Source organism: Anopheles funestus, chromosome 2RL (assembly GCF_943734845.2).
Source record: "Anopheles funestus chromosome 2RL, idAnoFuneDA-416_04, whole genome shotgun sequence".
Taxonomy (NCBI): domain Eukaryota; kingdom Metazoa; phylum Arthropoda; class Insecta; order Diptera; family Culicidae; genus Anopheles; species Anopheles funestus.
Genome location: NC_064598.1, coordinates 13630491 through 13655529, shown reverse-complemented (window position 1 = coordinate 13655529; position 25039 = coordinate 13630491). Strand labels below are relative to the sequence as shown.

General features: G+C 43.1%; 4 protein-coding genes across 4 annotated transcripts in view; 2 read left to right on the top strand and 2 right to left on the bottom strand.

The window, feature by feature from the left end:
- The window catches only part of LOC125765078 (acyl-CoA:lysophosphatidylglycerol acyltransferase 1-like), a 70767-nt gene that overhangs the window by 6451 nt on the left and 39277 nt on the right, over positions 1-25039 (bottom strand). The gene's annotated exons all lie outside the window — the stretch shown is intronic.
- Positions 111-3384, top strand: LOC125764953 (26S proteasome non-ATPase regulatory subunit 2). The gene is made up of 4 exons (XM_049429718.1): positions 111-310; positions 451-2773; positions 2839-2957; positions 3031-3384. The coding sequence occupies exons 1-4, from the start codon at positions 233-235 to the stop codon at positions 3211-3213; spliced, it is 2703 nt and encodes a 900-aa protein (XP_049285675.1). The 5' UTR covers positions 111-232; the 3' UTR covers positions 3214-3384.
- On the bottom strand, positions 3282-4077 carry LOC125765168 (DNA-binding protein SMUBP-2). The gene has a single exon (XM_049430081.1). The coding sequence runs from the start codon at positions 3924-3926 to the stop codon at positions 3393-3395; it is 534 nt and encodes a 177-aa protein (XP_049286038.1). The 5' UTR covers positions 3927-4077; the 3' UTR covers positions 3282-3392.
- Positions 10388-13214, top strand: LOC125765053 (Golgi resident protein GCP60). The gene is made up of 6 exons (XM_049429912.1): positions 10388-10783; positions 10870-10916; positions 10995-11676; positions 11736-11857; positions 11940-12111; positions 12197-13214. The coding sequence occupies exons 1-6, from the start codon at positions 10642-10644 to the stop codon at positions 12445-12447; spliced, it is 1416 nt and encodes a 471-aa protein (XP_049285869.1). The 5' UTR covers positions 10388-10641; the 3' UTR covers positions 12448-13214.

Below are 25039 nucleotides of genomic sequence, written 5' to 3'. Positions count from 1 at the left end.
TTCCCTCGATTATTTCTCTCTATCACGCACTTCTCTTCTACATTCGTAACGGTGTCGTATTCGCTACTCTTCTATCAAGCACTGTAAACCATTATGTCGCTGTCACACTTTCGCTAACCTCAATTTTGACAGGTACGTGATTCAACAAAAATCATTCGCGGAACAAGAAAGCAGCCGATTGTAATTCCTCACTGTATTTTGTGCGAACAACAAGAAATTTTTCACTTGCAAAATGTCCACAACGGAGAAAATCGAAGAGCCTGTCGTGAAAGCAAAGGGCAAAGAAAAGGAGGACGAAAAAACGGAGTTGGTAAGTGTGCGCAGAAACCGGGAGTTTGAACAAAACAACGCGACCAATCTGCCCCGTCATCCCGATGTATCTGTTAATGGTTGTGCAAAAGTTTTACGTGTTTCGAATCAATTCCTTCATCTTCCTATCGTTCCATTTAGTCCGACGAGGATAAGCAGCTTCAGGATGAGCTTAACATGTTGGTGGAACGTCTGCAGGAAGCAGACTCGGAACTGTACCGCCCTTCGCTGGAGGCGATGGCAAACCTGATCCGTGCATCCACCACCTCCATGACTTCTGTGCCGAAGCCGCTAAAGTTCATGCGTCCGCACTATGAAACAATGAAGGAAATTCACAAGAAAATGACGGCCAAGCTGAAGGATGTGAATACGCTGAAACTATGCGCGGAAATTATCTCCGTGCTGGCGATGACCATGGGCACCGGTAAGGAGTGCTTGGTGTACCGGTTGCTTAGCGATAACAGTACCGAGAACATCGGCGAATGGGGCCATGAGTATGTGCGACATCTGTCCGGCGAGATTGCCGCTAACTGGCCAGAATCGACGGATAATCTCTTCAAGAATCGTCTGATCGAGCTGATCCACCAGATCATACCGTACAATATGGCACATAACGCGGAGGCAGAAGCGTGTGATCTTTTGATGGAAATCGAACGACTCGATCTGCTGGAGAATTACGTCGACGAGAGCGCCTATCCGCGCGTTTGTCTGTATCTCCAGAGCTGCGTACCGTACGTGGCCGAACCGGAAAACATCAGTCTGCTGAAGTGTGCGCTAAATCTTTCACGTAAGTTTAACCAGCACACGCAGGCGATGCGTCTCGCAATGATGATCAACGACACGGAGTTGATCAAGGAAATCTTCACTTCCTGTGCTGACAGCGCGGTACAGAAGCAGCTTGCTTTCATGCTTGGCCGACAGCAAATCTTCCTCGAGTTGCCCGAAGGCTGCAACGATTACGATGATTTGGTGGAGATCATGTCCAACTCGCATCTGAATCATCATTTCCTTAATCTAGCGCGTGAGCTAGACATTATGGAGCCGAAAACACCGGAAGACGTATACAAATCGCACCTGGACAATTCTCGTGCTCCGTTCGGTTCGCAGATTGATTCGGCACGTCAGAATTTGGCCGCCAGCTTTGTGAATGGTTTCGTAAATGCTGGCTTCGGGCAGGACAAGCTGCTAATGGAGGACGGCAACAAGTGGCTGTACAAAAACAAAGAGCACGGCATGCTCAGTGCGACGGCTTCGCTGGGATTGATTCTGCTCTGGGACGTGGATGGTGGTCTGACACCGATTGATAAGTATTTGTACTCGAACGAGGACTACATCAAGTCGGGCGCACTGCTTGCTTGCGGTATCGTGAACTGTGGCGTACGGAACGAGGTCGATCCGGCACTGGCCCTGCTGTCCGATTATGTTCTGCATCAGAACACAACGATGCGTATCGGAGCCATCCTGGGGTTGGGTCTTGCGTATGCGGGATCGAACCGTTCGGTTGTGCTGGAACTGATTGGATCGGTGTTCAGCTCGGAACGCCGAACCGGATCGAACATGGAGGTGATGGGTATTGCCGCTCTGTCCCTTGGTATGATTGCGGTCGGGTCCTGCAACAGCGAGGTAACGGAGGTGCTTGTTCAGATCATTATGGATCGCAGCGAGGCCGATTTGAAGGATACGTATGCACGTTTCCTGCCGCTCGGTCTTGGCCTTGTATACCTTGGCCGGCAAGAAGCGGTCGAAACGGTAACTGCTGCGCTCGAGATTGTGGCCGAACCGTTCCGTTCGATGGCTACCACTATGGTGGAAATTTGTGCCTATGCTGGCACTGGAAACGTGCTGAAGATTCAACAGCTTCTGCATCTCTGTTCGGAACATTATGAACCCACGGCATCGTCGAGTGAGGAACCGGCGTCGAAGAAGTCCGAATCAAAGGAATCCACCAAGGAGAAGGAAGACAAGGAAAAAGATCTCTCCGGATGCCAGGCCGTGGCTGTGCTCGGTATCGCGCTGATTGCGATGGGTGAGGAGATCGGTGCCGAAATGGCATTCCGTTCGTTCGGTAATCTGCTCCGTTACTGTGAACCTTGCATACGCCGTGCCGTCCCGCTCGCACTTGGCTTGATTTCGGTTTCGAACCCGAAGCTAAACATATTGGATACGCTGAGCAAATTTTCCCACGATAGCGATGCCGAGGTGGCCCACAATGCCATCTTTGCCATGGGTCTCGTAGGTGCCGGAACGAACAATGCACGCCTGGCGTCGATGTTGCGCCAGCTGGCACAGTATCACGCGAAGGACCCGAACAATCTGTTCATGGTGCGTATCGCTCAGGGATTGACTCATCTGGGCAAAGGCACGTTTACGATCAGCCCATACCATAGTGATCGCCAGCTCATGAGTCCGGTCGCTGTTGCCGGTCTGATGGCAGCACTTGTTTCGTTCTTGGACGTAAAGAACAGTGAGTACACGAAGCGGAAATACTTGGCGGCAAAATAGTAAACGTAAATTTCTTTCCTTTCACAGTCATCCTCGGAAAATCGCACTATTTGCTGTACACTCTAACTACCGCTATGCAGCCACGCATGTTGATTACCTTCACAGAAGACTTGAATTCGTGCCCCGTCCCTGTCCGTGTGGGAATGGTAAGTTTAACAGACTGAGATTCTTTACATCAACCAAGGACTAACTGGAACGGATTTTGTTCTTAATTTTCAGGCCGTAGATGTGGTCGGACAAGCGGGTAAACCGAAGACCATCACCGGCTTCCAGACACACACTACCCCCGTACTGTTGGCGATGGGCGAACGTGCTGAGCTAGCGACTGAGGAGTACATCTCCCTTACACCAATCATGGAAGGGTTCTGCATTTTGCGAAAAAATCCCAACTACGTCCCATAAGAGCAGCGATGCTGATAACCGGATGCACCCTCCCATGTGTGTTGCGGCGGGACAAATAAGCGATCAGCTACAAATGGCCACAGTCTGTCGATTTATTGCTGCTTGGCTATCACGCTATATAACATTTACTTATACTTAGGATCATAATAAATAATGATTTTCGAAACGGTAGCACTCGCCTAAGGGTTGTTGGTTCGTCTTCTTCCTCTGCTGGAGCTAGCACCCCGACTGGGACCAGCGGTACTGCCGGTGGTCTTATTGCTTCCACCGGACGAGGGTTTCTGCTTTCGCTCCAGTGACATCTGTTTCAGTTTCTGCGTCAAACGCACCTGGGCCTTCTGCTTTTCGTACTGTTCCGCCTTCGCCTTACCGGTCATAGGATGGAGGAACAGTTCGCGTTCCTTGCGCTTTACCGCCTCACCACAACCGTGTATTTCCGGCAAGCTGTGCTTAAAGCAGAACCGATCCTTACAGAACGAGCAGTCCGTACCGACGAGGTTAGTTTTCTGCTTGCATCCCTTGAAATCGCATGTCAAATCGACGATCTTCACAGCTTCCAGCACCTTGTCGAGGTTCTTTTCCACCACCTCGGTGTTGATCGGTTGCAGCAGCTCGGCCGCTTTTGTGACGACTTTTGGATCAGTGTTTAACACCAGCGCAGCATCCTCGTCGCTTGCGGTGTTAGTTAGTTTTTGTGAATCTTTTTGACTCATTTTGTGGTGAAATAGCCGCAAGACAAAGTGGATGATGAAAACATAAAAAAATTTACGATGTGTTTGTTGTGATTATTTGCGTATTCTTGACGTTTGTTCAAAGTTATGCTAAAGGTTCATTTCCACGTAACCCTGTCAGTACACGCTTAGCAATTGTCGCGTCTGCAAACGCGACAAGAGTAGCTCAATTTTCCAAAATAATTTTGCGATTCTGGTGCGTCTGGTGATTCTGGTGGCTATAGCATTAGGAAATTTTCAAATTTTTAGATTTGTTTTATTTTTTTACGATTTTCTATTCTCTTTTTTATTTAAAGCATTGTTTGCGTGAAAAGAAACTTATTTCAACCAATTCGCATTAAAATAAATCAATTTTTTAAATTTTACTAAATTTCCCAAAAAAAGCTAAGGCTATAGCTAGTGTTGGGTCAAGAACGAAAGAGGTACCTCAATCGCTCCGCTCATCTGATTGTGCGCGCTCCCGCACAACCCACGGGAAAAAGAGGTAGCTCCGAACGGAGCGCTACACACCCATTTGAAAATTTCGCGACGCACCCATTTGAAAATTTCACAAGGCCTTACCATTTTTTTGAGCAATGTAGCAAAAATTTTAAATATGATATATTTTGATGGGAATTTGTTGCAATAAGTTTCTTTTCACCTAAATAGTGCTTTAAATTAAAAAATGAATAAAACATCAGAAAAAAAATTAAAAAAAATTTCAACTCGAAAATTTCATAAGGCTTACCCCTTGCCATTTTTTGAGCAATTTAGCAAAAAAAATTAAATTGTTTTATTTTAATGCCAATGGGTTGCAATGAGTTTCTTTTCACTCAAATAATGCTTGAAATAAAAAAAAAATGAAAAATAATAAAAAAATCAAAAAATTAAAAAAAAATGAAAATTTTCCTCATTTTTGCTCCAAATTTTGCCTATAACTCGGTCGGTATCCAACGGATCGCCAATCTTTAACCTGTGTTCGATAGATGGCACCAATGGCTACATTTTCTTCTTGGACAGCCATGCCCTCAGATGTCTGTGCCAGAAGTTATTTGAGGAACCAAGTTCCATACCCTGTTTGAGAAAATGTAAAATTTTCCTCATTTTTGAGCAATGTAGCAAAAATTTTAAATATGATATATTTTGATGGGAATTTGTTGCTATAAGTTTCTTTTCACTTAAATAGTGCTTTAAATTAAAAAAAGAATAAAAAATCAGAAAAAAAATTTAAAAAAAATTTCAACTCGAAAATTTCATAAGGCTTACCCCTTACGATTTTTTTGGGAAATTTTGCAAAAAAAAATTAAATTGTTTTATTTTAATGCCAATGGGTTGCAATGAGTTTCTTTCACTCAAATAATGCTTGAAATAAAAAAAAGAATGAAAAATAATAAAAAAAATCAAAAAATTAAAAAAAAAATGAAAATTTTCCTCATTTTTGCACCAAGTTTTGGCTATAACTCGGTCGGTATCCAACGGATGGTCAATCTTTAACCTGTGGTCGATAGATGGCACCAATGGCTACATTTTCTTCTTGGACGGCCATGCCCTCAGATGTCTGTGCCAGAAGTTATTCGAGGAACCAAGTTCCATACCCTGTTTGAGAAAATGTAAAATTTTCCTCATTTTTGCACCAACTTTTGCCTATAACTCGGTCGGTATCCAACGGATCTCCAATCTTCAACCTGTGGTCGATAGAAGACACCAATGGCTACATTTTCTTCTTGGACAGCCATGCCCTCAGATGTCTCTGCCAGAAGTTATTCGAGAAACCAAGTTCCTTACCCTGTTTGAGAAAATGTAAAATTTTCCTCATTTTTGGGCAATGTAGCAAAAATTTTAAATATGATATATTTTGATGGGAATTTGTTGCAATAAGTTTCTTTTCACCTAAATAGTGCTTTAAATTAAAAAAGAATAAAAAATCAGAAAAAAAATTTAAAAAAAATTTCAACTCGAAAATTTCATAAGGCTTACCCCTTACGATTTTTTTGGGAAATTTTGCAAAAAAAATTAAATTGTTTTATTTTAATGCCAATGGGTTGCAATGAGTTTCTTTTCACTCAAATAATGCTTGAAATAAAAAAAAAGAATGAAAAATAATAAAACATTCAAAAATTGAAAAAAATGAAAGTTTTCCTCATTTTTGCACCAAGTTTTGGCTATAACTCGGTCGGTATCCAACAGACCGCCAATCTTTAACCTGTGATCGATAGATGGCAACAATGGCTACATTTTCTTCTTGGACGGCCATGCCCTCAGATGTCTGTGCCAGAAGTTATTCGAGGAACCAAGTTCCTTACCCTGTTTGAGAAAATGTAAAATTTTCCTCATTTTTGCACCAACTTTTGCCTATAACTCGGTCGGTATCCAACGGATCTCCAATCTTCAACCTGTGGTCGATAGAAGACACCAATGGCTACATTTTCTTCTTGGACAGCCATGCCCTCAGATGTCTCTGCCAGAAGTTATGTGAGGAACCAAGTTCCATACCCTGGTTGAGAAAATGTAAAATTTTCCTCATTTTTGAGCAATGTAGCAAAAATTTTAAATATGATATATTTTGATGGGAATTTGTTGCAATAAGTTTCTTTTCACCTAAATAGTGCTTTAAATTAAAAAAAGAATAAAAAATCAGAAAAAAAATTTAAAAAAAATTTCAACTCGAAAATTTCATAAGGCTTACCCCTTACGATTTTTTTGGGAAATTTTGCAAAAAAAATTAAATTGTTTTATTTTAATGCCAATGGGTTGCAATGAGTTTCTTTTCACTCAAATAATGCTTGAAATAAAAAAAAGAATGAAAAATAATAAAAAATTCAAAAATTGAAAAAAAATGAAAGTTTTCCTCATTTTTGCACCAAGTTTTGGCTATAACTCGGTCGGTATCCAACGGATGGCCAATCTTTAACCTGTGGTCGATAGATGGCACCAATGGCTACATTTTCTTCTTGGACGGCCATGCCCTCAGATATCTCTGCCAGAAGTTATTCGAGGAACCAAGTTCCTTACCCTGTTTGAGAAAATGTAAAATTTTCCTCATTTTTGCACCAAATTTTGCCTATAACTCGGTCGGTATCCAACGGATCTCCAATCTTTAACCTGTGGTCGATAGATGGCACCAATGGCTACATTTTCTTCTTGGACAGCCATGCCCTCAGATGTCTGTGCCAGAAGTTATGTGAGGAACCAAGTTCCTTACCCTGTTTGAGAAAATGTAAAATTTTCCTCATTTTTGAGCAATGTAGCAAAAATTTTAAATATGATATATTTTGATGGGAATTTGTTGCAATAAGTTTCTTTTCACTTAAATAGTGCTTTAAATTAAAAAAAGAATAAAAAATCAGAAAAAAATTTAAAAAAAAATTTCAACTCGAAAATTGGCGTAAGGCTTACCCCTTACGATTTTTTTGGGAAATTTTGCAAAAAAAATTAAATTATTTTATTTTAATGCCAATGGGTTGCAATGAGTTTCTTTTCACTCAAATAATGCTTGAAATAAAAAAAGAATGAAAAATAATAAAAAAATTAAAAAACTTAAAAAAAATGAAAATTTTCCTCATTTTTGCACGAAATTTTGCCTATAACTCGGTCGGTATCCAACGGATCGCCAATCTTTAACCTGTGGTCGATAGATGGCACCAATGGCTACATTTTCTTCTTGGACGGCCATGCCCTCAGATGTCTCTGCCAGAAGTTATTTGAGGGACCAAGTTCCATACCCTGTTTGAGAAAATGTAAAATTTTCCTCATTTTTGCACCAATTTTTGTCTATAACTCGGTGGGTATCCAAAGGATCTTCAATCTTTAACCTATGGTCGATAGATGGCACCAATGGCTACATTTTCTTCTTGGACAGCCATGCCCTCAGATGTCTGTGCCAGAAGTTATTCGAGGAACCAAGTTCCTTACCCTGTTTGAGAAAATGTAAAATTTTCCTCATTTTTGGGCAATGTAGCAAAAATTTTAAATATGATATATTTTGATGGGAATTTGTTGCAATAAGTTTCTTTTCACTTAAATAGTGCTGTAAATTAAAATAAGAATAAAAAATCAGAAAAAAATTTAAAAAAAAATTTTAACTCGAAAATTTCATAAGGCTTACCCCTTACGATTTTTTTGGGAAATTTTGCAAAAAAAATTAAATTGTTTTATTTTAATGCCAATGGATTGCAATGAGTTTCTTTTCACTCAAATAATGCTTGAAATAAAAAAAAGAATGAAAAATAATAAAAAAAATCAAAAAACTTAAAAAAAATGAAAATTTTCCTCATTTTTGCACGAAATTTTGCCTATAACTCGGTCGGTATCCAACGGATCGCCAATCTTTAACCTGTGGTCGATAGATGGCACCAATGGCTACATTTTCTTCTTGGACGGCCATGCCCTCAGATGTCTCTGCCAGAAGTTATTTGAGGGACCAAGTTCCATACCCTGTTTGAGAAAATGTAAAATTTTCCTCATTTTTGCACCAATTTTTGCCTATAACTCGGTGGGTATCCAACGGATCTTCAATCTTTAACCTATGGTCGATAGATGGCACCAATGGCTACATTTTCTTCTTGGACAGCCATGCCCTCAGATGTCTGTGCCAGAAGTTATTCGAGGAACCAAGTTCCTTACCCTGTTTGAGAAAATGTAAAATTTTCCTCATTTTTGAGCAATGTAGTAAAAATTTTAAATATGATATATTTTGATGGGAATTTGTTGCAATAAGTTTCTTTTCACTTAAATAGTGCTTTAAATTAAAAAAAGAATAAAAAATCAGAAAAAAAATTAAAAAAAAATTTCAACTCGAAAATTTTATAAGGCTTACCCCTTACGATTTTTTTGGGAAATTTTGCAAAAAAAATTAAATTGTTTTATTTTAATGCCAATGGGTTGCAATGAGTTTCTTTTCACTCAAATAATGCTTGAAATAAAAAAAAGAATGAAAAATAATAAAAAAATAAAAAACTTAAAAAAAAAATGCAAATTTTCCTCATTTTTGCACCAAGTTTTGGCTATAACTCGGTTGGTATCCAACGAACCGCCAATCTAACTTGTGGTCGATAGATGACACCAATGGCTACATTTTCTTCTTGGACGGCCATGCCCTCAGATGTCTGTATGTCTGTATAGATGTCTCAGATGTTTCTATAAATATAGGCCAATCTCCTAAGGCTGTATAGCCTTAGGCCTTTTTTTTTTGAAGTAATATTGCAAAATTTAAAAATGTGATATATTTTAATGCTGCAATAAGTTTCTTTTCACTCAAATAATGCTTTAAAAGAAAAAAAGAATAACAAATAACAAAAAAAAAAAAAAAAAAAAAAACTGGGGCGGCCCGGTGGTGCATGTGAAAAACGGCGCCCGTCCACACGGCAGGGACCGGGTTCAAATCCCATCCGGACCGTCTCCCCGTAGCATGGACTGACTATCCTGCTACGTGGTAAAATAAGTCTTGATACGGCCAGGCCGTTCTAACCGAGCAAAAAAAAAAAAAAAAAATAACAAAAAAATTAAAAAAATTCTAAAAACTTGAAAATTTCCTAAGGCTATAGCTAGTGGGTCAAGAGCGAAAGAGGTATTTCAATCGCTTCGGTCATCTTATTGTGCGCGCTCCCGCATAGCTCACGAGAAAAAGAGGTAGCTGTATCGCAGGAATCGCTCCTGCGTGCAGCATTCCTTGTGGTGCGAAACTTCAATCCTGGGAGCGCATCGCACAATCGCTCCTGTGTGCAGCGCTCACCTCAAGCGCACCGCACACTTTAGAGAGCGAGAGCGGTGCGCTCCACTCTTGCAAAAGAGCTACTTGACCCAGCACTAGCTATAGCCTTAGGAAATTTTCAAATTTTTAGATTTGTTTATTTTTTTTATGAATTTTACTCTTTTTTTTTATTTAATGCTTTATTTGAGTGAAAAGAAACTTATTTAAACTTATTTTGCATTAAAATACATCAACTTATAAAATTTTGCTAAATTTCCCAAAAAAGAAAGGTAAATCCGGCTCGATTAAAAACGTAAACAAACCATGCACGAGAAAAGTTAAACAACCTTAAAGTCGCGCCAGAATCGCAAAATTATTTTGGAAAATTGAGCTACTTTTGTGGCGTTATCAAACGCGACAATTGCTAAGCATGTAGTGACGGGGTGACGGGGTACGATGTGTTTGTTGTGATTATTTGCGTATTCTTGACGTTTGTTCAAAGTTATGCTGAAGGTTCATTTCCACGTAACGCAAACCACAGTTTGCGTACTACTTATGCCGCGAAAGATTTAAAGCTATTCGTCCTGCACTTTAAATTCTCAATGAAAAATTCTTCCTTTCTTTCAGAGATGAAAAATTATGCTTTCGCTTTTGCTGCAACAACGCAGGTTTCCATTTTTTGCTTGCTTTCATTGAATAAATCAGCCAACTTCTGGACTGTGTAAGTGAGCCATAACCAAAACAACACCCGCGTTCTATTTGAAGAAAATTTTGACAGAACAGTCATAGAAAAGAAAAAGAAGTAAGAACTTTTTCCCTGGGTGGACGTGTAAGTTTTATTTCGTTCACAACCGAAAACGATATTTTACTCCAAAAAGCAGTGAATCCACTGTTTGCAGCAACAATAGTACACTACGGTCTTGGCACTTGCAATTGCTGGAGATTGTTCCAGTTGGTCGAAGTGTTGGTACGGACGGAATACCAGGGGTTCGGGTGCTGGTCAACATCAGCAACGAAACAACAAAAACGATGATAGCGGCAGAAAATTTGGACCTTTCGTTCAAAGACCTATCCTTGGATGGGGGAACGGCCAGTGAAGAAAACAACAAAATCCTCAAATGGAATCTACCGCTGAAAGAGTTGTACAAGCTGGCCTGCAGTTTCTACAAAGGTACGATGATGGTTGTGTGAAACATTCTGGCGCAAGAGGCGCAGTATGTCAAGAACGCAGTTCTAAAATGTCTTCTTTCGTTGTAGAAAAATCTGGTAAAGCGATTCACCTGAGCTACGAGGACAACTTAAAGGTAGTGCCAGTGAGTCTATGCTGGGATGTACGCAAAGTTAATGTTTGTCCTTCCTTGGTTTTTGAAATTTTGTTGCAGCTGGTGGCTTTTACACAGCAGGCCGCAAATGGACCTCTGGACCTGTCGAAGGCACCACCCCTGGGCATGTTCGATGTTATTGGGAAAGATCGCAGAATAGCATGGCAACAGTTGGGCACGATTACGAAGCTGCAGGCGATGGAAGGTTTCATCGATCTACTGGACCGTCTATGTCCACTGTTTAAGCCGTACGTGGAAGCGATCAAGAAGGACAAGGAAGAGAAGGCTCGCCGTGCCGAGCAGGAACAGATTCAGCGCACGGAAGCGCTTGCCGCGGAGAAAGAACGCCAGGAAGAGTTGCTGCGGCTTGAGAATGAAAAGAATCGCGAAGAGTTACATCGACGGCAGCTGCAGGATGCGCTAAACCAGCAGACTTACCACCAGTTCAAGGAGTATGCCGAAATTCAATTTCCGGGCAATCCGGAACAGCAAGCCGTGTTGATACGGCAGCTTCAGAACGAGCACTATCACCAGTACATGCAGCAGCTGCAGGCTCAGGTTGCGACCAATTTGGCCCGCCTGAAAAGTATATCCGATGGGGAGGACGATGATAATCCTACCGCCGTCGTATGTGAGAATGGAACCGGTACCAATGAAACAGCAGAATTTGCGTGTGCTAACACCAAGGAAAATAGTCAATTCGAGTTTAAGGAACAGTGTGACAGTGACAATGATTCCGGCGGTATGCCATTGGACGATGTGGTTTAAGGATAACGTATTAACGTGCCTTATCTATTGCAGATTACGCAGTAATCAGTCCCGCTAACATGTGGACAAAGCCGGATATAAAACTATTCAAGCAGGAAGTAATGGCCGGAAAGGGCGATGGTGTGATACGCGTAAACCATGGTGACACAGTGACGGTAAAGAACGGTTGAGAAATGGCTGCTTGAAATATGTGCTTGAGGGAATGAATAATTTACTGTGTCTTCATCACATCAACAGGTGAAAGTTCCAACACACGAAGGTGGTTCGTGTTTGTTCTGGGAGTTTGCAACCGACAGTTACGATATTGGATTTGGCGTTTATTTCGAGTGGGGTAAACCACCGACGACCGAAGTTTCGGTCCATATTAGCGAAAGTGACGAGGACGATGATACGATAGAGGAAGATGAAGGTAGCTGATTACTGACACTGGTCTTTTTTCCTGTACCTTTTAATGAATTTTCTTTTTTCATTTTCGGTATTCTTCGCCGATGCAGAAGTGATTTGTGCGGAAGATCTTGAGTGTGGTCCGGTACAGAGCAGCCAAACGAGTAGCGTCGGAAGTGCGCTCGGTACGCGCAATCCCATCTCGATCATCATACCGATCTATAGGCGCGAATGTCACCAGGAGGTGTACGCCGGTTCCCATACGTACCCGGGCGAAGGCACGTATTTGCTCAAGTTTGACAACTCGTACAGCTTGTGGCGTCCGAAGACGCTCTACTACAAGGTTTTCTATACGCGATAATCGATTCGTACGGTAACAGTACGACGCACAGCAAAGCGACGGAGAAGGTTTCGAAGAGTTGGGAATATTCGCGCAAACGTAAATCGCAGACAGGGGAACGTAAGCATACCCTGAACTATTTAAAGGAAATATTATATCGAATAACTTATGAACACTGGCACTTAACTGAACCTTCCTATTTGTTTTTGCTGTGTGCGAGCGTATGGTAACGACGGGAACCATGGTAACTGTCGTTGCTGCATTACTATTCTACTACGTTGATCGTTGTGAAGAGCTGTCAGTGTGTAACTAGGAAAAAAAGAAACTTGTTCCCTAGATCCAATAGAGTATATTAGTTGCAAATGGTGGCCGGCACAGTGCCACAGGTGGTTAGATAAGCATATCCGTGTTCCGTTCTTCTCGAGTCTATTAGCGAATGGCGGATCGATCAATGCTGGATGATTCATTCCAAAGTGTGTTTGATAATCGAGTTTGTATTTGCATTAAAACACCGTAGCCCTGAAACGAAACATCTCCACTCCACTGACAATGGACGACGGACGACATGACACGGGAAAGGTGTGCGCGTGTCTGTGTGGTGAGATTGTAAAACGGAAATCAGAAGAAGAAGATAAAAAAACGCATCCCCAACAAACCCAGCACTTAATAAACAATAATGGATGTTGATTGTTCAGCGAAATATAAAACTGTACGAAGCAGCCGAACGGAGAGAAGAAAATAAAACCGACAAGTGGTATACATTTTGTTCAATGTAAACAAAGGTGGTAGTTCCTATCTGTGTTTGGGTTTTATTCGGTTTGTGAAGGGCGGGGGGACCATGTGAGGGGAATTGGGACCCCGACTTCCCGACTGGGTCGAAATGGGCAATAAATCAAACCGGTGGCATACCGCGCAATGGGTCATTCATTATTTCCAGCAAAACGTAACATAATCTACGCGCACGGAAATGCATCGTTTGTATTATCTATGTGCCATATCCGCGATTAGTGTGGTGCGATGTAGTACGGAATTTTTAAATTTTCCCCCCTTTCGGCCTCTACCCGACTGTGCTTCGGTGTTTGTGCCCAATGTGGAAAACCTTGGCAAAGCGCGAGGGCTCGTTTCGAATGCTGCGAACCGTTCGAATTCAACGACCAATCATTATCGTTTGTCAACGGGCGAAAAAGCGGCGGATTTTGCTACGTACCGGAAAATGTGTCTCCCGCTGTTTGCAGAGTTCGTGTGCCAGAGTGTCGTGGCGGAGGGCAGGGTCATCCTGGGTTGACGGGAAAAACGACCGACCGATAACGAAACAAACAATTGGCCTTAAACAAACAAACTGCGACAACTGGTACGCGACTCGGTAGCGTTTGTAGGGAGAATGAAAATCTAGATTTCCAGATGTGAACACTCCACACAAGGGGCCCAATCCACCCTTGCCAACCGTTCCCTTGCCGAGCAGCTACTGCTCACGGTTGCATAGGAAGGTACCGGTCACTCACGTGCGCGACAAACGATGGGAAAAATGACACTAATCAATGTCCAATCTGTTTAATGGCGGGTGTCTTATGGAAAATAGCAAACGATAATGGCCATCAAAGTGTGCTCAGTTTTCCGCCTACGAGCGACCGGGACGAGGTTCCCTGCTTCCTGCAAGGGACCAGGGGGAAACACCGGAAAAGGGCGATGATCAGCAACCCATACGAGGTAGCTCACGATGTGTCAAGGTTGTACATTACGGGCGCGGAACAAAACCACTTGGTGGAATGGTGCAAAAAAGTGATGTCAAAGCAACAATACCAACAAAAAAAAAATAATCACAAAAAGGGCTGTAAAGAAAACAGCCTGTGGAAATTATCTATTTCTTTCCCACTACAGTGCGGCGAGAAAGAGAGCGACGGAAAGCACAGTAAAAAAACCAACTTCATTCATATGTATCGTTACCGTTTCTTGCTATCTTTTCCACGATCATCATCAACATCCGATCATTGTGTGATGTGGTTTGGGGTGGTGAAAACTAATAGCTCGTAAAACTGAGTGTTTTTTCCATACATTTCATCACCATACACTTGTTGATTTACTCGTTGCACTTACTACCAATTCTTAAGTAAAAGGGCGAAAAAAAATAACACTAAACACGTGTCAAACCGATGTACGCGCATGTTGCGAAAGACAATCAATTTGTTATTGATTTTTTTGATCTATTTACCCGGCAGTATAGCATGATAATTCCAATCGACAATAGAACACAAAGCCTTGAACAATCATCGTACCGCGCAAAGCAATAGATAAATAAAGTCAGTACACCAATTATTGAGCGCTAAGAAATGGACGAGTCTGTTATCTTTTAATTAGCATGCTCGTCCCCGTCGATCACCACCCCTTTTCGATGGGTGGTTGCGAGATCGTAATGTGTTTATTTTTCTTCACCCTTACTCACACACACACACACGGTCCATCGTTATGATGCTGCAGAGCTATTTTCGTTCCGCATTATTAAATTCATCGATCTCGGGACTCGCGGCTTTCAGTGAGTGCACCAGTTCACAATTTTGTTGTTTATCTCGCTGATACCCAACATGGGTAGGAGATGTGGACAGGTGCAGGTGAGGGAGTTGTGTTTTATTTTTCGAAACAGCTTCTACCACCAGCGGAGAGGTTACGGAATTGCTTATCAACGATGTGATGTTGACACATGAAATTACCATACCACAAACGCACGTTACACCGGACACACTGTGTACATCGACATCCACCGTACATGCGATTTGATCCAGTTCCAAGTTCGCATCTCAGTTGTACATCCGCAGATATCTTAGCGCACTGCAGATCTACTATGAGTGGGCGCCACTCATCCAACTGTCCATGAATGTCCACACGAGGTGGGAAACGGAGGAAGCGATAGGTTTGGAACGTTTTGCAAAAAAAAAAACAGCACACGTTCTGGTAAGTATTCTTTGCCACTTAGAGGATGCAACCAAGTGGTTCTGAATGCGGTGGTTCTAAACAACATTACATGCACATGAGCTACCACTGCAATAACCTTGCGCATTCATTTGTTACATTACAGAGGGTAAACGAAAGGATCACGTTTTGTTTTTTTATATTGGTGTGTAAATTATAAATCATACAATTGGTCAATTTGGTGCTATTCTGAGGAGCGTTCTTTCTTTACAAACCCTTTATCACCGCATATCTCCCCGCATTGTCCCATACACGAACCATGCTCAGTTCCTGGAATGAAACATTACACATCGAATGCACCAAACAGACATGCTATAGCAAAAGTCCACAAAAGATTACATGCGGTCAGCATAAGACAAACCATGGGAAATGTGTCCGACGCGTTGTTAATGTGTCGGGTGATTAATTAGAACCATTCTTGGGCGGCGTCATTCCTCACTTTACAGCCGACGATAATTGCCTTTTGTCGATAGAAAAAAACATTACTGAGTCACCAGAGAGTGGCGTTTATCGTAAGAACGCTATGTAGAATGCCTTACCGAGGGATTTCATTGGAAGGCATTTATGCAATCGGTGACATTTGGATTGTAGAAAACATTGGTCACAAAACGGTAGATATATGACACTGGAGTTCTTACCGTCTTTACACCGATCGAGAGAGCTGATCGACGATGCAGCGAGAAACTGCGGAAGAACATTGTAACATTTTTCCTCGGTCAGATCTCATTTCAAAACTTGTGTAATTGTGACCGATATGAGTCGCAAGTGTGTCTGTTGGGACATAGTTTTGCTGTCCTTTCAGTAAACGGCACCTTCAGCAGGCACTGCAGGAAATTTAAATGCCCGTTTGACTGTTTAATGCTGGGATGATAAGACGTGACGGTGATAAAACGGCAATACCCCTCCCCAAAAACCCTCCCCTCGCGTTTACGTGGATATGGTGCGAATTCCACGGTGGGACCTGGGAGATACAGCTTATCAACCACCAAAAAAAACCGTCCTCCAAGACACTGTGATCAGTGTGTGATGCAAGCTTGACGCTCGGAATACGGGTTTTTCTTACACCCCATAACAGTAGCCGAGGTTGCGAAAATACGACAACAAAAAGACATACGAAGGTGAAGATTACACGGGATTTTTTTTTCATTCTTACCCACACCCTTCTCAAACAGATAACGCGCTGTGGTACGACAATATTAAAATGAACTACGCTTTGCCACGTGTAATGGGTGCGAGACGGTCAGATAGATGTAAGCGCACTTGCATAATAATGTTTGATAAAATAAAAAAAAACAACGAAGAACCGGAGCTCCACGGAGCTTAAGCAGGAGCTGACAGGCAAGTCATCATCAACACCTTAGAGATAGATACCGAGATATAGTAAGTGCCCTGGTACGATGGCATCACCGACCGTGGGAGCTGCGGGACCTTCTCTGACAGGCGCTGGAGCGTCACTTTCGACCACCATTACAACCTCCCCGTTTCAGGTAGCGCGATAAGAGAGAGAGAAAGAGAGCAAATAAAAAAAAGGGAAACTGGTCCATTCTAGCACACCCCGGGGTTATGATAACGAGCTGCAGCCAAACCGTTTGTCCGAGTGTACGAGGCTGGCTCGGAAGAAGCCATAGACAGTCCCACACCGCGGGGTATGTAAATTAATTTTTCGCTCAATTTTACCCTTTTTTTTTTGGTGTACTCCAGATTGAGCACAGTTCGGTCGTAAATCGGTGATCCAGTTCAGAGTGAGATAGTGGAAACCAGCCCTGTGATATGCCATAACTTGCACAAAACAAGTTATCCTTTTGACTGTGTGCGATTCCGTCCAATTCCTGGAGGTCTAAATTATTGTTGTGGTGTAGGTCGGGTTGCTACTCTCTCGGGGGATCCCTTTTGCTGGTCCCTGGTTCCGTCACTAGAGGCAACCAGCAGTGTTGCCACCACCCTGTTTGCCCTTTTTGCTGATTGCTCTACCGGCGTCGTGATGGTAGTCATCGGCACATGTAGCGTCATAACTTCTTGGTTTTGATTATTTATTATTCTACTTAAAGGTCAGATTACTGTGCGTAAAAGTACTGTGATTGAGGTAGCTCCTTTGCGTAGCATGCGCGTGTAGTTTGCCACGGTATGGAACAAGTGCAGATTGCTCACTTTGCTCGATGCAGTTTGTCACGAGGCAGTGGCTCTTAGCCTGTAATGTGTGCCTTTCTTTGAGGTTTGTAAGAATATATTTTATTTTATTTATTTATAATTACTGATTACGGCTTCGGCCGTATTGTCAGCCGCAAAAGGCTGAAGTGTACAATTTTCACAAGGCATTTTCTCCTTGTCTTTTGCCTTATCCCGGGCATACTCGGTTGTGATTTTGGGGTTTGTGGTTATTGCTGTTTTTGTTGCTAGTGTTGTTGTTGGATGGTCCGAAGTCATATTACTTTGTGGCCTTCATTGTATTCCTTATTATTGTTGTATAGGTGTGGAGAGCGGTTGATGTTGGAGCTACTATTCGTTGGTGTTGTTGCTGAAGATGGTGATAGAATGCACCAACAGCGATATTGTCACTCTTTGTTTGGGACCTGCACGGGACTGTAACAGAACAAAGAACAGTTATAATTTTGTGGACACAAGACACCCGGTCTGCCTCCTTTTTGCGGTTCTGGTATTATCCTCGAAGGCGACTGTTTCCGCAACGGCCTGGCTAAGGCACTACAAAAAAAACATGTAAAGACAAATACAACACAACGGATAACAATAGGTGTGGAAGGAAGGGGAAAGAAGGAAAATAGGAATAGGATTCAAGTTAATAAGAATATATTGCACGAAAAATATGAAAAGCTTTTGAAGAAGTCATTACAAAGAACTCAATTTATTGTGCCATGGCCACGTCATGAGAAAGCCACCAGAAGATTCAATGCATCGCATATTGTTGGTCAAAATTTTTGTTTGTTCTCTTTTCGTTATTTCTTATTAACTTTAAATTTCTTTTGACAGACGAATGGCTTTAAATGCAACAGAACGCGAAACCATTATCCTGCATTGCGTATGCGTATTTGAGAAACACTGATATCCGACTTGCATTCGTCCCTCGCGTTTGTACTCGAATTGAGGGATGACGCGTTCGATTGTTCGATCGTGTGCGAAGGGAAAACAAGTAAACCTGTAGTATAGTGTGCACACTACACTACATGCAGAACATTTACAAACGGGGGGTGTGTGTATGTGTATGTACTTGTGCAAACACACACGCCGGTACACGCACACAAAGGGTGGGGGAGGGGGTACGCAGCGGGGTGCGAATCCATTCCACAAAATGATCAGCGAAACCGGGGTCAACGAATAATAGGTGTATTTAGGTCAACGGAACATTAATGAACGACAGCGAACGCGCAAACGCACGCCGTCGTCTCGTTGATCGACGCGAGATCGACGCACGAGCGTGTTAGTACGGGGGCTTTTTTTTAAAGCGAGCGAATCATAATCAAAATTGCACACGTTCTTACGAATGCATACGGCGGAGCACGGCGATACACCATTACAATGAATATTGCACTTTACGGTACGCTGTATACACACGCACTTTCATCGTACGATAATAGGTTTGCAGTTTATTTAATTGGAAAAATAAACTCTGATGCTAACTTTCAAAAAAAAAAAATGGTAGTATCACTTCACCATCAACAAGATAGCATAAATCTTGCTAATGGTGTTTGGTACTAAAACACCCCCAATTCAATCGGACCGTCTGTCCTGTGCACGATCCGGTGACCCAAGGTGTCGATGTAAAATTACACCATCATACGGTAAAGGCACTCCGGGGTCCAGAATGGAGGACGGTGGTCAGGTTTGGGTTGAAGAGATAAAATCTGTACGGGGAGGGGCGGAGGAGAGAGAGAGAAAAAAACACGCCCCAATCCATTTATCATTCTCGTTTGCCACTCGTTCGGTCGTGTGTCAGCATCAGAAGTGTAAGGGTCAAACCCTAGGACGATCTGCCCTCTAGACAGGGTCCGGTGAGTTGGCGGTCAAATCTCACCACCAACCGATCCTGGGACGACGGTACGGCTGTACGGCCGATCAATTAAGTGTGTCTCCAGTGTTCGAACCGAACATCGCACACTTCGATCACATCACGAACTGTGTGTGCGCGAGTCTTGGCAGCGATTACTGTCACTGCTGCGCGGGCAGAAAATCGATCATTCGTTACCATGGTTACCGTGGCTAGTGTAGTAGCGTGCCACACATTGTAGCACACCGCTGGAAGCGCCCGTGTATCGCTTTAAATAGATCACATAAGCACCCGTCGTTGACCAGAAAATTGAGCCATCTAATGAGCTATCCGCAGGTGTCCACAATAAATGCGTCAAGGATTCGGAGACTCGCTTCTATTCTCGACTTTTGGACTAAATGTTTATTAATCGTTTCCGTCATTTTCGGCAACGCTTAGGGGTGTAAAATGGAGGGGTCGTGCAAAATGGACACACCAAGAACAATGCTATTGCCACCTCATCCGGTGTGTCTTCTTCACATGTATTTGTCATGCTGTTTTGTACGACAAAATGCGACACACGTTTTTTCACACCAATCTGACAAATGGCGCTCGCTAATGAACTTCCATTAGATTAGAGCTACTCGTGTTTTTGGGCCCGTGCGTACTCGGTACTCGTCGAACATCCTCGCGTAACGTCGATGTGGCACATGCGCATTATTACCCACCCGATGGTATTGGTGTGGTGTAGCAGCAGCAGCAGCAGCTGCAGCGTGGTTGTTTGTGTCTTTTCGTGCGCCGGTGACTTCAACGATGGTAGCAAACAGGAGCTGAACCAGATTTGCTTTTGAAGGGCATAATTGTTTGTTTGGCAAGTAGTATTGTTGAAAGGGGGTTTAACCATTCCGCACCAGCAAAACGTTTTTTGGAGAGCCAATTTGTTTGTTTCAGCTTCCAGTTTGTTTGATTCATTTGGTGTGATTCATACTGCCGGACGTAGACCAATAAATCATTCGCGGAAAACCCCAAAATCTTGTGCTAGTGGTTTTAGAGTGCGCGTTAAAATATTTAAATTCCCTCAAGTCATTAAAAAGCATGGTAAATAATGTACATTTGTCTAGAGCTTGTTTGATCCTGCGGCAACCCTACAATTACGCCAGGCGAGTTTTAGCTCCGTCCTTGATCTTCAGTTGTTCTCGCCGCAAACAAACCGCGCGTCAAAAACCCAATCCTGTTCTTTATTTAAGACGCTATTTGACGCTGTTGATAGAACGGCCTGCACCTTCCCTGTGCTCCACTGCTCCAGTTATACAATTTTGATGACCGATCCAAGGTCACGACCTTCCAGGTGTATCAAACGATCTGTGCACCGAATCTACCGATCGCCCGAGATCCAACACCGATCCTTTCGATCTCGGTTTCTCGCGCCGCACCGCTCGTTCCAGTTACACGCTGTTACACTTGAACTTGAAAGCGCTATATACGCGGGCACGGACGTACGTTCTCCGACGTTGGCACCGACACGTCCATACCATACCGGTGAACTCGCTAGATTCGCTTAGGCCATCTCCGGGCCGCTTCGGAGTTAGTTGGTTAGGGCTTCGGGCGCTAGCAGCCGCGTACACGCAAAAGCCCACACCACTGCACCGCAGACCTTCGCCGCAGCGACTGGCGGCTGCGCAAAGGGGCCTGCAAAGATCAAGTCAAGATCACGATCGATGTCAAAACACGGTGTGTGTGTGTGTTTTTTTTTAATCTGCTGCGTTTAGCTTTTTTGTTTCATTGATTTATTCTCCCTCGTTTTCGATTACCCGTGCTCTTTTGTCCTAATAATTTATCGTACGTCTTTACCGTTGTCGCACCTCCACCGCAGTGATGTGATTTTTATCCCCCGCATCGTAAGCTTCGTCGTGTTTGACACATTGACACATATTTAGGTGTATAAGTAAAAGGAAGTTTATCCGGTGCTGCTCTGGGTGAGTTCTTGAATGTCTTGACCTCATCAGCGATTCTTATCGGGTTGTCGTTAAGCTTTGTTGATTGCTCGCGTTTGTTTACAACCGTTTGACGTTTGTGACATTTTGATGTGTTCAAGTTAAAAGTACACTAATCACAAAAATGGTTACTATCGGTATGTAGCTCGGGAGCGAGAGAGCGAGAGAGAGAGCGCGATCAACAGAGAGAGAGAGAGAGACGAAGTATGGAGAGCGCATGCCGTTTCGTGATCATCATTCTGATGATGTTGCCAATATGTTCAAGATCTATGCTCACCGCGCCTGACACGCGATTCCCCATCCGGCGGGCCACCCCTTTCTGGAGGTCTGCTGGTAAATCCCAACGGTGAATGTAAACTTGTTTCTGCATCATACCCGGCGTCAAGGTGGAATTAAAAAATCACTGCACACACACAGGCCTCCCCCCACCCCTCCCGAGAGTCGTCGATTCGGTGGGACTGTGTTTGTGGGACTTTTGGTTTTTGGCGACTGTTCGTTTTAACGGACGTCCGAATATCTTCACCCCATTCCATTTCCACACCGGCTCCTGCGGTCAAGAAGTAATGGCGATCGGTCTTGGCAGACTAGAGGGCGACTGTAAGCTTCAACTGCGCCGACTTGGCAACGACCGTTTTTATTGGCCCTCTTTTCATAAGGCTTTACGGTGTTTATTTTAACATTGGATTTATATTGTACGTCCTTATGAAAAGGATACAATGAGCTGTGTAATACTGCTGCAATACGGATGGGAGGATTGCGTAAGCCTGCGCAACACAATGTACAATGTCCACCATCTTGTTTCGATGATCGATCTTAAACGATTTTTGAACCCTATTCGGGTGTACTACTTTACTGCCATGTCAGGATCAGGCTGCGTTGCTGCAAGGATTTCACTATTTATTGCGAAGCCTTCGATGTCTTAATAATGAATATTTATTGCGTACCACAGGGGGGTGGCTAATTTTTTTGCAACACCTTCCCACAGCCTTACCAGGTCGGTTTATCATACTTTCTCTGCGGCTTTATTTGGACCAGCTGAGCGCTGGATCCACTCTCCCCCCACCCCATTCCCGATTGCCGAAAACGCTCATCCTTCGAATCTGCTGGTGCTTTGTTTGTGGTGCGCGCGACAACGTGCACAACAACGGACGCATGTCAAGTGGTAAAGTTGGTCGGATAGGTTTTTTTTTCTTGCTTTCCTACCTCTTCTATTTATTAACCACCGGTCGTTTGCTTTCATTCTTTCCATTTCTTACACCGCGCTTTACGCCGCGCGGCTTTGATAAATCCCTCGTCGTGTTTTTGTCGAGCTGGTGGTTGGGCTCGGACCCGATAATGATCACTGTGTCACATGAAGTACCCTTCAGCGTCATCGATTACGAGCGAAGTTCGAGAGAGGGCTTTGTGTGGCCACGAAACCACGTCCCCCGTCTCCTGTTCTGCACCTTCTGCACAGTCATTCGGCGGCAGCACATTCGCAAACTGATTTCAACTGTTTTTGTTTTGCGTTTTTTGTTTAACGTTACCCCGCTTTGCTGTTGTTTTATTGTGCCCTGCTGGCTTCCTGCCCAGTACCACCACTTCCCGGTGATTCACCCAATTCGCTTCCATGCCACAAATATCATGGCCATCGGTTGACATACCGCCACTCCGGGGGTGAAGCTTATCGCGTGTGTGTCATGCATGTTGAATGAAGCACTGTATTTTTTTTTGCTGCCTTTGATCGCTTAAAATTTCATCGTTTCATATTTCATGCATGTTTGGATTTGGTTGTATGTGTGGCTGGTGTGGAGGAGTTTCTAGTTTTTGTTTTAGTTTCGAATGTTCAATTCAGTTTTTATTTTGGCATGTATGAATAGACGCGTTTGTTGTTGCAAACCACCTCAATCGGGGTGCTTCAATGGGATCGAATTAATGTTGGTGAAGTTTTTCTCGCAACGTGCCACACAACACACGGTTATGGTTTATGGTGGCACGTTTCCTAATATATAGGCATTTTTTTTTGGAGGCCGCACGTCATCATTCGCAGACCTTATTTTGATCATCCATCGATTATGGAAAGAGAGTAGTAAATTTTTCAAAACTCAAAACTATGTTTTTTTTTAATGTAAAAAATCTTTAAACGCGATTATGTCCAAAACTTCAGCTTAAAGTTCCTGGACATTACAGCGCAAGAATGATTCGTCGTAAGGAGCCATTTTTTGTTGTCTTAAACTTCTTAAAACTGTAAAATTTTTGCGTCCGAAAAAATGATCTTTTTTTTATCAAATACTTTGTTGATTTTGAATTATTTAACATTATCGATCACTCTACGTATGATGACAGAAACTTTTTTGTGAGTTAAAGGGATAAATATTGACTTCGTTCTAGGACTCTCTCATGTCCATCGATCACCAAGATGTTGTGTTCTTAAATTCAAATTATACACCCATGAGACACGGTGTTACATTCAGTTTGGAGACAATTTCGCGAAACCTAATTTACAGCACAACACAACACTTAAGCTTCCCCTGGCAACTCTTCAAATTCTCTAGCGCAAATGTAATCTACATCAAATTCTACCCCCTTTACCCCATGTTGTCTGCTGATTGCCGAATGCTCTTTCCACCATGGCATACCGGAACACTGACTTACCGCCAACCGGACATTGACAATTTACGGCGATAATTACATTTCAAAAACCCGTGCCATACACGAGCTCACAACGGCAGATGATCGACGTAGTGCTTCCCAAGAAATATGACCACAAAAAGGGGGGGAGTGAGAAGAAGCCTTGTGTGGGTGTGGGTGTGTGTGTGTTGATGCTACCGCTTGATTGGCTGCTTGACAGATTACTTACAGCTGCTAGTGAAGTTCCACCGGGAATAAGCTCCACCGGGGGTTCCGTTTCGTGTAAGGTGCGGGAAAACCTCCCCACTTCTCGCTGCCAGGTACGTACCCTGCCAGATGGGCTTGTTAATGATAGTGGGCAAAGGCTGGGAATGCAAAAGCAATAAACCAGAGTCATCGAAAAGCACGAGTGTGGATTCCTCGCCTTGTAATGAACCAGACATTACTCAAGCCCGAAAGGGAGATGGTGTTTTTTAAACATATTTTCTTTTTTATAACACAAGTTCACAAATTACCGAACCGTTGAAAACAACACGTACAGTATAGAAAAAAACAAATTCTACGCCACGTTTCGGTTTTAAGAATATATTAGTTTTTACGGCCAAAACCTAACCACCCGAACCGAAGTGACTCGTTAACAAACTTCAAGGTGATGAAATATTCGCACATAAGCACCGATAGAGAGACTAACTCTCTAAACTCTAAACACTTGTCAAGCAGTGTAGCATGTCTTCATAATTTGATTAATAAGCGTGCGGGAGAGCTGCGCAAATCAATAATTTAGAAAAGCTCAATCATTGCGCGCTGCTGCGGGCTCCACAAACGCAATGGAGCAATCTTCTACTCAAGGTTTCCCATCATGAGCTAACGGGGAGGGTGGTTTCGGGATATACTAAGGGCTGTGGAGGGGCGGGGACGGGGACCGGGGGGAGGGAAATGATTCGATTTTAGTGGCCAATAGACGAATGACAAGCGGGTGACAGAGAGTTTAACGAGAAACAAAACACAAACCCCACGCCTTGGTACGGTATTATTACTAATAGGCAGAACATTTGCAATGGTGCGC

Coding starts and splice junctions, on each gene's coding strand:
- LOC125764953 (XM_049429718.1), top strand. CDS start 233: ATGTCCACAACGGAGAAAATCGAAGAGCCTGTCGTGAAAGCAAAGGGC. Junction 311..450: donor AGGACGAAAAAACGGAGTTG/GTAAGTGTGCGC, acceptor CGTTCCATTTAG/TCCGACGAGGATAAGCAGCT. Junction 2,774..2,838: donor GTTCTTGGACGTAAAGAACA/GTGAGTACACGA, acceptor TTCCTTTCACAG/TCATCCTCGGAAAATCGCAC.
- LOC125765168 (XM_049430081.1), bottom strand. CDS start 3,926: ATGAGTCAAAAAGATTCACAAAAACTAACTAACACCGCAAGCGACGAG.
- LOC125765053 (XM_049429912.1), top strand. CDS start 10,642: ATGATAGCGGCAGAAAATTTGGACCTTTCGTTCAAAGACCTATCCTTG. Junction 11,677..11,735: donor CAGTGACAATGATTCCGGCG/GTATGCCATTGG, acceptor TATCTATTGCAG/ATTACGCAGTAATCAGTCCC. Junction 12,112..12,196: donor TACGATAGAGGAAGATGAAG/GTAGCTGATTAC, acceptor TCGCCGATGCAG/AAGTGATTTGTGCGGAAGAT.